Here is a 12,583-nt window from a genome sequence, read left to right as displayed (position 1 = left end):
CTTTGGGATGGAAAAAACACCAAATGTCAGGGGAAGAAAACAGCAACCCTACCGATGAGTATCCAAATCCAACAAAACGCAGATCATCCGAAAGCGATTTCCGATCACAATCGACAAGATGAATAAACCCTATTAACCTTATGTGGACTCCAAAGTTTGAAGACCTGCCATGTGTCAGGACTCCAAAATTTAGAGGCGGTGGCCTAAAATCTCAAAATGGACAGAAGGCCCCTGATTGTTACCTGGCGGATCGTAATGTTGCGGAAGGAAATTTGGATCGGGATTCAAATTATCGCATCAGCTCTGGTTTGGATTCGGGTGCAAACCAACCACGACCCAACCCGATCCATTTACGTCACTATAAAACAACCGAGTCTCGAGATGAGATAGTTGCTCAAACGGAGGGGGTCACTTGAACTTGAACCGTTCTCTCTAGTAGAGAGGTGCGAAGGAGGTCCCGTCCTGGGCTCGGCGCGGGTGGGTTCGACGTTCGATGGCTGGTTCGTGCTTCAGCCTCGCCGCCTTCGGTGACGGCCGTCTCCGCAAGATCTTCGTGTCGTCGGGGCTCGAACCCGCGACCTTCCAGGTCGACGAGGAGACCACCCTCCACTGCTGGGTCCCCAAGCAGAGAGCCGCCGGTGCCAGCTCCAAGCCGGCCCTGGTGCTCCTCCACGGGTTCGGCCCTCCGCCCGTCTGGCAATGGTACCCCCAGGCCTCTTTCCTCTCCGCACACTTCGACCTCTACGTCCCGGACCTCGTCTTCTTCGGCGAGTCGACGACGGCGTTACCGGAGCGATCGGAGGTGTTCCAGGCGGAGTCCGTCGCGAGGCTGATGAGGAAGCTCGGCGTGGTGAGGTTCTCCGTCGCGGGGACGAGCTACGGGGGATTCGTGGCCTACCACATGGCCCGTCTGTACCCGGAGGCGGTGGAGCGCGTGGTCATCGCGAGCTCGGCCGTCAACAGGAGGGCCGGCGACGACGACGAGATGGTGAGGAAGGCCGGCGTGGACGACGTCTCGGATATCCTGCTGCCGACCACGCCGGACCGGTTGCGGTGGTTGCTACGGATCGTCTTCTTAAGGCCGCCCTCCCTCCTGATGCCCAACTTCGTGCTCAACGATTTCATCCACGTAAGTCGCCTCCTTTTTCCCAACCCCGTCCTCCTCCTACCCATCATTCAAACTCTAGGGGTGCACATGCATCGGATTTAGTCTTATACACGATCCGAATACGGTACAGGTTTTTCGGATACTACGTACGGACTGGAAAAAATGATTCGAAGCTGTATTCTGATCACATTCGGGCTAAATTTAATACGATCGGATCTTTCTCAGATTGGCATCAATCTTTTCGGGTTGGAGTTGCATTCAGATCTGAATCAAATCCAACTCATTTTTATACTTTTATCTAGGGAAGTAAACGGTTCGGATGTGGCCAACACCATATTCGACCAATGGGATGTTGGCTAAACGGATTCAAATTTGGATTTAGGTTTGAATTGGGATGGTGAATGCTCATACCAGATGTAAACCATCAAGTTCAGACTTTTGTTGGATTCGGAAGCGAAAAATCAAAACCACATCCCTATCTGTTTATAATTGGATATGGTTTTGGCCTACCAAATGCAATTAAATGAAATGGAATTCGGTTAGATTTTGGATAAAATCCACATCCCTACTTTTATCTCGTTAAAGATTTGGCTGTCAAGTTAGTTTGAAAAGCAGTTTTTTTTTCCTTTTCTGAATATCGTCCCTACTTTATGGATGATACCCAAAAATATCCCCTACCTTATTTGATTTTCCAAATCATTCTTACATTTTGAGAATGATGGTTTTAGGTTTGCTGGATGATTATGGATCTAAACCTCACAACGGGAAAATCTCACAGAATTTGGGAAAAATATCATGAATTATTCATAAGTAAAAAATACCAGGAAAAATGTCTTCTTATCATGTGTATGAAAAAAAATATTTTTTGAAATAGATTGCATTTTAAAAATTTGCAATAAAGATTGCTATATTTTTCATAAATTTCCTTGATATTTGGGACTGCGGTTTCTAACCCTTTTACCATATACAGTGCTGCCATATAGAATTTGGTTCCGTGATGAATTCTATTACATCGACCATGTCCATGCCTAGTTCGGATATTGAAACTTATTCGAACTTACTGTACAAAACTTGGATCTACGTGATCCAGATTATATCCGACCCTATTTCTCCTTTATTGGTTTTGCTTTTTGTCCGGTAGTCATACCTCTTGGCTGAAGAGGCAGAAAACCTTTATTAAAAGGAAGAGAAAAAGAAAGCGACCCTAGCTCTAATAATAAAATAAAAAAAAAAAAGTGAGCAAGAACGTTGCCGCACATTTTGCTACTTGCAATGTAGTTGGAAACAGAAAGGGGAGAGAGTCTTGCACTTGGTTGGTGAAGGAGGTCTCCAAGTGTTGTGTTGACACTAACTATTGATTTGCTGCCCACGATGAAGAGTGAAGAAGGCTGGAGTTGGTGCATCCCCAGCTCAAACCAGGCCTTACTTCCCCATATGAATTTGACTCTGTGGTTTTTACCAATGTATGTGGGTTGGGGAGGAAGAACTCAGTTTTGGCAGGTAGCCAACTCCTTTTAAGACCCTTGCTCTGGTAAAATTCAGATATGTGTATTTTTGGTAAAAGCCCCTTGCTCTGGTAAAAATCATATGCTTGGGGATAACATGTGCGGCTATAAAACTAATGCCACCCACCCACTAGAATCCAGCGCTAGCTACCGTCCGCCTTCTTATTGTATGGCCTAACTTTTGTTTTCATTCCGACCATTGGATGGCTGTGTGGGTGCATATGTGGCCTTGGGGCAGGGTAGGCTTGGCCCACAGGGCTGCTGCCGGGCCCATTGCCCACCCACTACTTGTGTCCAAGAACCACGATGGAGGATCCAGTGTTCATACCGGCTAGTACTTTGCAAGGTATTTGTTCCTTTTCTTTTCTTTGAAAAGGGGGGCGAGGTGTGGGAACCCAGTTTCTTTTGAAGGTGCATGGATGTGGCGTGGCACTCACTCAATGATTGCTTTTGCAAATTACTCGGCTGATCACTGAATCTACTCTCTGAAAGGATGAGGGACCGCTGAAGTTTTTTGGGTAACTTAGCACTTGATGAGTATGGCTTTAATTACTGGAGCCCCCCACAAAGTTTGCTCTGTTAGGCCCAATTATAACATGGTGTTCACAGTTTTTGTTCTCTTGGCTTGGTTTGATGTATTATGAACAACACAGAACAAGTAGTGTCACTAGTTGGAGTTGTTTGTACCAATGTACATCGGCGTTGCACTTTTTTCTAACAAGAGAAAACGAGTGACGCGGCCCAATTGGACTAGCTCCAGTCACAGAGGCTAGGCTTGTACGGGTGGTCGGTCCGTATATGGGTGCTGTAGTTCTCAAGTTTTGGTCAACAATGTGTGGAGGAAGAAAATTCTAAACCAGAGAGCCTGTCAAATCATAACCAGTTTACGCATATTTTTTATATTACCGACTCTTTCTCTTTCAAGGATGGTTTGCCATTGAATGTGTTACTCTTTTTGAGCTACTGACAATGTTTGAAATGGAAATGGGTGGTGGTGGTGGTGGACAGACGCTTTTTACTGAAGGCAGGAAGGAAAAGCTGCAACTTTTGAAAGGACTCACGCTCGGAAAAGATGGCCAGCGTAATATTACCCCGCTTCGTCAGGTAAAATTCCTTCCATAATCCTTGTCGCCAAGTCCTTTCACCTATTATTTTTTATCATGGTGAATTAGTTTGTGGGATTCAAGTATTTCCAAATCCACACGCAGTAGTAGTTTGGGAGAGACGATTTGGAGGAACCACAGAAACCGAGAAGGCTGCCCTCAATCCACCCATTTCTTTATTTTCGAGTCCTTCATAAAGAGCAAGTTATCCCTTAACATTTTGGGCCTGAATCCTTTAATAGAAATTATTTGGGAACCTCCAAGTTATCCCTTGATATTTGGAATACCTCTCCAACAAGTATTTCCAAGACAAGCAAATAAGATGGTATTTGGGTACTGGCTGGCTGCCATTCATTCATCACATGGATGAACCGTTCCCCTTATCTGAGGACCAATTGATGACAGTTTATGGCCCCATGGCATTCGGTGGGTCAGAGTTCGTCGGTCTATAATACTAGTGTTTTCCTTCATTGCATAATAATTACAAATTATAATCATTATTTGTTGGTTTGCCTTTTTTGAGATATATAGAGCGTTTGCATTTGGGTAGTAGGTGGAAGAAATGCATAGCGACCTAAAAGAATTCATATCAATAATGCAGGAAGTGTTGATCATATGGGGAAAGTTTGACCAAGTATTTCCGCTGGAGAAGGCATACGAGCTTCAAAAGTAAGACACCTGCTTTATCCAAATCATCTATATCTGTGCAATGGTGCCACACTTCAATGATATCTTACAGCTATGTACCTATCCAGTAGCCACAATATGGCGTCTCTTTTATTTTGCCTGTTGAGAATATAGTGTGTGTGGATGCAGGCTTATCGGGGAGAACGTAAGGCTGGAAGTTATTGACAACGCCTCTCACGTACCACAGTTGGAGAAACCAAGCGTCTTCAATGCGACTATGAAACATTTCCTCGAAGCAGCAGCAGCAGCAGCAGGAGCTTCGGAAGAAACTATAGATCAATGTGGATGGTTGTAATTTGTAAAAGGCCGGAATGAATAAAAGCCATGAATGGTCACACGTTATGATCAATCACTCCTTGACAGAATAATTTTTTTTCATTTTTTTTGCTTCATTTTTAGATATAGAGAAAAGAAATTTTGCTGGCATAACGGTGTTATAAGGTGGCTCCATGATGTAAACCCATCGCGGATTTATGAGAAAACTACCAAACTACGGCTGTTCCTACGATTGATGTAAGAAAATCAGAAAATAATAATAAATAAAGAAAAATGTTTAGAAATTAATGTAAAACATAAAATAACTGCAATAAAATAAAAATAACAAGTTCCGAAAATCCAACTAACTCTTCTCTGCTATTTATTGCTTTCATCACTCATCTATATATATAGACGAGAGATTTAAATTATAGATGATTAAAGTTTTCTATCAAGATAAACACCTAACTAAAAAAAGCAAATCCTAGTCCTACTAAAATGCTAAAATGAATTACAGATCAATTGCATCTTGGATTCAATATCTATTACATCAGCCTAAAATGAAAATACCTAAATTAAAAATATGAATCTCAGGTGATACAAGGAATCATTTCGCTCTGCTCCTGCATCACTATTTGCTGCCACCTGTGAAGTTCTAAAACTGTGTTATTTTGTTAAATAAAAAACGGCCTTGATTTTGTACAACTAGCAGCATCGACATGAAGTTAAACGCAATAAGCTAGAGAGCAACCAGGAACACAAACACAAAACTCAAAGTTTTATAGTGGTTCGGTCTTAATGTAGACCTATGTCCATTGTAAACAGGTTGACCTACGCCCATTGTAAATAGGTTATCAACCTGCGTCTCTCTTTATTCTCCATTCTTGATCTTGAGTACATGTTTTATACACGTTATGTGTGTCTACCTTGCTAAGTACAAGATCCTTGTTTTGACTAAAAAAAAAATTTATTTAGCGACGAAAATTTACGATGAAAATAATCCATCGTAAAGTTGTGATGGATTAGCGAGAGAAAACTATTCATCCCTAAAATTGGAATTAGTTGCAGAATTAGCGACGGAAAAATTCCGTTGCAAACGTCATTGCAAATTTGCGACGGATTAGCGACAAAAAATTTTTGTCTCAAACTCTGTCGCAACTTCGTGATGGATGAGCGACAACATTTTTCTGTCGCTACTCCATCGCAAATTTGCGACGGCGTTTGCAACAGAATTTTTCTGTCGCTAAATTTCTCGTAAAACCCTAATGCGAGCCCCTTTCTTTTTCCTTTCTGTTTTATCCTGTTGCCCGTCGTCTGTCGTCCGTCGCCCGTCGCCCTTTCCTTCACCTCCTCCTTCTTCCCTCACTCCATCTCTCTCGTCGTCGTGTGCCGCCGTCGACCCCCGAGCACTCTCCCTCTCGTCGCCTTTCCTGACCTGCCGTCATCGGTGAGCACCGCCGCCAGGCGACAATGCCACCACCATTGCTTTCTGCTCCTTCATCCTCTTCTTTTGTTTACCAGGATCGATGCAGGCAACCCTCTTGGCTGCCTCCTTGCTTCCCTCGTGTGCTCTCACCGGCTACCCTTGCCGGGTAACCCGCGATGCCAGCCGCCTTCGCAAGTAACCTCTTTCCCCTTTGCATGTCTTCTTCTTCTTATCCTCTTTTTTCTTTCCTGCCGACCGACAGTGGTTAAAGCCCTGCCTGTCTGTCTTTCTCGGCAGCCACGGTAGGGGCTGAAGCCCCTGCAAGTATTCCATCAGGTCGGCAACCATGGCAGTTCGGCAGGGGCTAAAGCCCTTGCCAGTATTCTCTGTCCCCCTATTGCAGTAGAGGAGGGCAAGACCCTCCCTGCTCCCTACGCTGCCCCTCTCTCGCGTGCAGCGTGCCTGTGCCCCCGGCTTGATTGCTCACTCGTTCGACGGTTGTGTCGGCTAGTAGGGGGAGCTTCAGGCCTGTTGTGCATGCTTTGGGCATGAGTGGGGTTGGCTTTGGTACCCAGCACCGTCATGGCTATGCGTTATGCTTTTGCCACGAGGTGCTTGGCCTCCTTTCTGTCTCCAAATAGAGTCCATGTTTCCCTTTGATTTGTGAGATCAGTTTTCCGTTTGATTTAGAGAAACCAAGTTCCTGTTTGTATATTTGTGCTTTTCAGGTGTGTAGCTGAGCTAATTGTGTGATGCTTAGTACCAAGCATTGCGTGCGGCTAAAAATGTCATACAAAAAGAAATAAAAAAAATGCAAAGGCAAAAGCATGCAAATTGGGTAAATACCTGTGGTGAGTAAGTGATTCAGGTGCATCACAGATTATTTACTTTCTTGGATGTAACATTTTTTTGTTCACACACTCACTTAGTTGTGGATATCTAGGACTGCTTTGCTAGAGTTCGGAGATCATGCTCAGCGTGATTTGAATGTATGAAAATAAAAGTGTTTTTATTTTTAGAGTTCGGATTTCATGCTAGTCTTGATAGTAGTAATTAGCGGGATATTGGAGTGTGTTTACAATAGATACATGTTTGACATTATTGTGATATGAATGAGTGGTTATATTGTCATGTTTGATGTGACTGTATTCATGCTTGCATGAAGTTATTTTCAATTTGATTATGCCTTCCATGTGAAATTGTATCATGAAAACATGCTTCAAATGAATGTATCATATTGATGAATATGATTTCATCATTCTAAATATCCTTATGATGAATGTAAATATGATATGATGGTTTTGCATATGAAAATATTAAGTTATTAATGCATGCATCATAGTTCTTGTGATTAAATGACATCATATATATATATATGTGTGTGTGTGATATATATATATATATATATATATATATATATATATATCAAATCATTACATCTACCATCAATGCATGATAAATTAGATATTTTCTTCATCATAGCATTATTATGATTCTCTTTTAACTGGTGAAGATAATATCTGTAACATCATAGGATAAAATGGTCGCAAACCGTGAATGGATGTACCATATGATAGTTGATAATAAGGTGTCGCTCGAATATATGAATGATGTTGACAGTTTTATTGAATTTACAATATAAAGTATCAGTATAGTGGATCCCATCGGTCGGATCAGGTGCCCCTGCATGATATGTAAGAACAATCGATTTGTAGAACCTCATGGCGTTAGACATCACCTATACAGAAATTCAAACAAGTGATAAGGAAGCATACTCGAGCTAGTGAAATACATCTTGTAATACATACTAAGTGATGAGGATTCATGTAGAACCATTAAATCTTTACATTTTATGCATATGTCATGTTTATGCTAAGATCAAGAGTTATGTAACTGATCCAAATAATATTTTTATTTGTTAGAATATGGTTCGTGGAGGTCACAGTGGTCGAACACCCAGTGGTTGAGGACCAAGTGGAGGCCTTGGGACATCATTAAGTAGATGTCTTTGTGTTATATTTTAATATAGAAATGCATTATATTTTTACTTATATATTGATATAAAAATTGTTACTTGTTAATCGTCTGTATAGGATCTCAGCTCAGTGATAAACAGTCTCAGCCTTCGTCTTCACGTAATGCTTCAATAGGTATATCATTTAAATAAATGAACAATTGATTAGTTTATATATGCATTGTGTAAATTTCTAACTCATTGTTATGTAGAGGATATTTTGTTTGCACATGACCCACTTACACCAGCTACTCATACACATCACGCGACAACACCGGATACAGAGTCTTCTCAGTCTAACACACAATGACTCATTCAAATAGTGTATATCGATAGTCGATCGTAAGTATTACATTGTCACTTGTCTAATACTTATCTTATAAATAGTGTGTATCGATAGTCGATTGTTAATGTATACCAATTCATGTGCAGTGCGAGGTTTGAGCCACAAGAAATAATACAAGAAATTAAGAAGTCACTACTTCAGCATCTACCAAGATCGGTTGCTTAATGGAAAGAATACCTGAAGGAGGTGTTGGAGAGATTATGATCATCATTCATGGTATACAATCGTTTATCATAGCTAATGTGTTTCATATTTAATTTTTTGTTATAGTCATGTGCAGTAACTTTCTGAAATTATTTGTAGGCTTCAAATCGCTTTGTGACTACGAAGGAGGAGCAGGTTGCGAGGATAGTATGGCAGAAGGTGGCTGCCGGTCGATTTGTCGACATGCTTCACAATATGAAGACCGCAACAATAAAAGCAGTTGGTGGGATAGATGATCCACTGCATTGGAAGGGTCATGACTCTTCTGTTATCAGGATAGATTATTGGGATGCAATGTGCGATAAGTAGGTGAGTCATGAATTTCAAAACCACTCAACAAAGGATGCACAAAACTGAGCGAAGATGCCCGATGCCCATCTACACACAGGTGGTTGTAGGACTTTTGGGAGCCACCAGAAGAAAATGGTAACTCATCAATATATATATATATATATATATATATATATATATATATTATCAAATTTATAAGTATTTCTTTGATACTTTCTAATTGATTTTTTTATCATTTAACCATGCAGGAAGCCAAAAAAGGAGACATTGTGTCTTACAATGATGTGTTTATTGAAACACATAAATGTAAGATCATGGGAGAGTTCGTATCAGAGAAGACGAGAGCGACAATGGTATACATTTATTGTATTAATAAACATTGTAATATACAAGTTACCATGAATTACATTATCATAAACATTGTAATTCTTAATTATTAATTCATATTGTAATAATTACTTTGTAGGAGTCATACAAGCAACAGATGGTAGAGAGATACGGCGATGACTCCACTCAGCATCTTTCTTTTGATCCTGCATCATAGGTGACTGCAACTGGTGAACCCAAAAAGGATTGTATGTTCGGGTTTGAGAGTAATATGAACACCACACCAGTCGTTGCCTCTTTCAGTCAGGGCTCTCAGAATTCTCCCGCTAGCATCAACTCCTAGCGTCCGATTGACTCTATTAATTCTTGAGATGGTGTCCGCCAACTTGTTAAGGACACAGTGCGTGACTTTTTATATGAAGTCATTTCCAACGTTGTTCATAATGAGTTATGCAATTTTTTTTTTATAGGAGAACTTTGTTTGCATTCAACATGAGCTCTGGTGCTCGTCAGGTATGAATGATTGAAACACTATGAATTTTTATTGCTAGCATTAGAACACATGTATGCATGATTGAATCACTATAAAAAATTGTGATTGCCTTAAAACACATATATGCATGATTGAATCACTATGAATTTTTATTGCTAACATTAGAACACATGTATGCATGATTTCATCACTATGAAAGTTTTTTTACTGCCTTATAACACATATATTATGATTGAATCACTATGAAAGTTTTTTTGATAACCTTAGAGCACATATACACATGCTTGAATCACTATGACATTCTTTTGACAACCTTAGAACACATAATTGCATGATTGAATCACTATGAATTGTTTTAGTCAGCCTTCATTAGAACAGATATATAAATGATTGAATCAGTATGAATTTTTTTTACTGCCTTATAACACATATATGCATGATTGAATTACTATAGAAGTTTTTTGACAACCTTAGAACACATATAAGCATGATTTCATCACTATGAAAATTTTTTGACAACCTATGAATTCAGTTAATGTCCTTCACTTTATTGCTAGTTTATGTATCATTCAACCATGTTATTTTGATTGTATTAGATTAGGTGCATTGTATATAATTTATTTTATTATTTTTTATTTATCAATACTAATATTTCGGTTCTCTTGTAGGATGCTGGAGATGATCAGCGTAGAGGAGCTGATGGAGGCATGGATGGAGGGACAGATTGAGACAATGAAGAGGACGATGATCCGAATCTTGGCAAGAATTAGCTTCATCTGTTGAATTTGTTTCAAACGAAACTCTTTGTATATGTTCACTTGTAACAAATTAGAACTTGGCGAGGATTATACTGGGTTGTTAATTTTGTTTCACTTATAACTTGTGTTAAATTTGCTTCACCTACTTTGTATTTGTATTTTTATGCGTACTTTATTTTTTATATACAGGATATATAAATTGTATAACAAGAACTTATTTCGATATTTATATTTTAAACAATTTTTTAAATTTTTTAAATTTTTGCGACGGCTTAGCAACGAATAATATTCATCGCTAATTAGTATCGGCCTTTAATTTAGTGATGGATTAGGGATGAGTATTTATCTGTTGTAAAACTGAATCGGCCGATGTTTTGCGACAGATTGCAATCTGTCGCAAATCTGTCGCTACAATAGCGACAGAATTAGCAACAGATGTGTATCTATCGTAAAACCAAATCTCTATGGATTAGCGATGGCCTCATGACAAATCATGGCGTTCGCTAATCTGTCACAAATTAGTGGTGAAAGTAGCGACAAATATGTTCCATCGCTAATTAGCGACTAGGAAATTACGATAAAAGTTATTCGTCGCTAAACTGTTTTACGATGGATTGGTGATGGATTACTTCCGTCGCTAATCCGTAGATTTCTTGTAGTGTTTGTGGATCTGGTCTCTTAACATTAGGAATGATATAGGCAACTTTCCTATTGTTATAAATATTTAAAACAGAAGGAGATTTGGACTGAATCAATTCTGGTTGAACGTGATCTTCTTGAGCTTTATCATGTGTGCTATCATCACCCCTCAAGCAAAGTTGGCCAGAATGGACGTGAAGCTTTGATCGGAGAGCAGCAAAGCGATCATGGGAAAGAGGTTTGGTCAAGAGATCTGCAACCTGATCAACAGTCAGAAGATGTTTGACCATAAATTCTCACCTGGCAAGTTTGTCTCGAACAAATTATATGTCAATCTCCACATGTTTAGAGCATTTATGTATAACAGAATTGACAACCATTAGTGTTGCCCCAAGATTGTCACACCAGAGGAGAGTAGTACCGCGTGTGTGGATGCCAAGATCACGAAGAAGATACATGCTCCAGGTGAACTCCGCAGCACCGTCAACCAATGCCCGATAGTCTGCCTCCGTGCTCGATTGGGCCACTGTAGATTGTTTACGAGAACTCCAAGAAATAAGATTGCGACCAAGAAAGACGGTATAAGCTCCCGTAGACTTACGATCATCAGGAGAACCAGCCCAATCAACATAAGTGAAAATCTGAACATGAAGGGAGGATGACCGAAAAAAATGTAAACCATAGTCTTGAGTACCTTTTAGATAGCATAAGAAGTGTTTAACAACAGTCCAATGGTCAATCATTGGGCAATGCATGTATTGGGAAACTCGATTCACTGCAAAGGCCAAGTCTGGGCGAGTTAATATAAGATATTGAAGAGCTTCAACAACGCTCCTATAAAGAGTGGGATTTTCCATGTTATTCACAGAATTGGTTCGTAACACTGTAGATGTGCTCGTGGGTGTGGAACAAGGTTTGCACGTGCTCATGGATGCCCTAAGAATCATATCAATAGTATATTTTTGTTGAGATAAAAAAATGTCATTGTTGGACCGAGTAACTTCAACGCCCAAGAAGTAATGAAGTTCGCCAAGATCTTTAAGAGAGAACTCTTTCCCAAGGTGTTGAATAAGTTGTTAAACATGGCGAGCAGAACTGCCAGTCACCAAAATGTCATCCACATATATAAGAACATACAGTTTGAAAGGACCTTGAGTAAGCACAAATAAGGATGTATCAACATGAGATGCCTGAAAACCCAGATGTCTGAAAAAGGTACTTAGGCGAAAATACCACGCTCTAAAGGCCTATTTTAGGCCGTAGAGAGCTTTGTGAAGGTGGCATACATAATTGTGATGAGATGTATCTGTGAACCCAGGAGGCTGAGTCATGTACACAGTTTCAGATATCCGCTCGTGTAGAAACGCATTGTTGACATCAAGTTGATGAACGATCCAGTTTCGCAGGGTTGCAAGGGAGAGAACTGT

The 12,583-nt window shown here is 40.2% G+C and overlaps 1 protein-coding gene across 2 annotated transcripts; it reads left to right on the top strand.

The window, feature by feature from the left end:
- Window positions 1-385: 385 nt before the first annotated feature.
- Window positions 386-4,929, top strand: LOC149812557 (uncharacterized). Of its 2 annotated transcripts, none has more exons than XM_089993419.1 (4): window positions 386-1,129; window positions 3,622-3,717; window positions 4,270-4,385; window positions 4,533-4,929. In XM_089993419.1, exons 1-4 carry the CDS (start codon window positions 494-496, stop codon window positions 4,696-4,698), a joined length of 1,014 nt encoding a protein of 337 aa, XP_089849545.1. In that variant the 5' UTR covers window positions 386-493; the 3' UTR covers window positions 4,699-4,929. The 2 variants fall into 2 exon arrangements, with proteins under 2 accessions (XP_089849545.1, XP_089849546.1); XM_089993420.1 differs by having other exon boundaries at window positions 4,318-4,385; window positions 4,533-4,921.
- Window positions 4,930-12,583: the final 7,654 nt, after the last annotated feature.

Source organism: Nuphar pumila, chromosome 17 (assembly GCF_984573655.1).
Source record: "Nuphar pumila chromosome 17, dmNupPumi1.hap1.1, whole genome shotgun sequence".
NCBI classification, from domain to species: Eukaryota; Viridiplantae; Streptophyta; class Magnoliopsida; order Nymphaeales; family Nymphaeaceae; genus Nuphar; species Nuphar pumila.
This window is presented reverse-complemented; position numbering and strand designations above follow the sequence as displayed.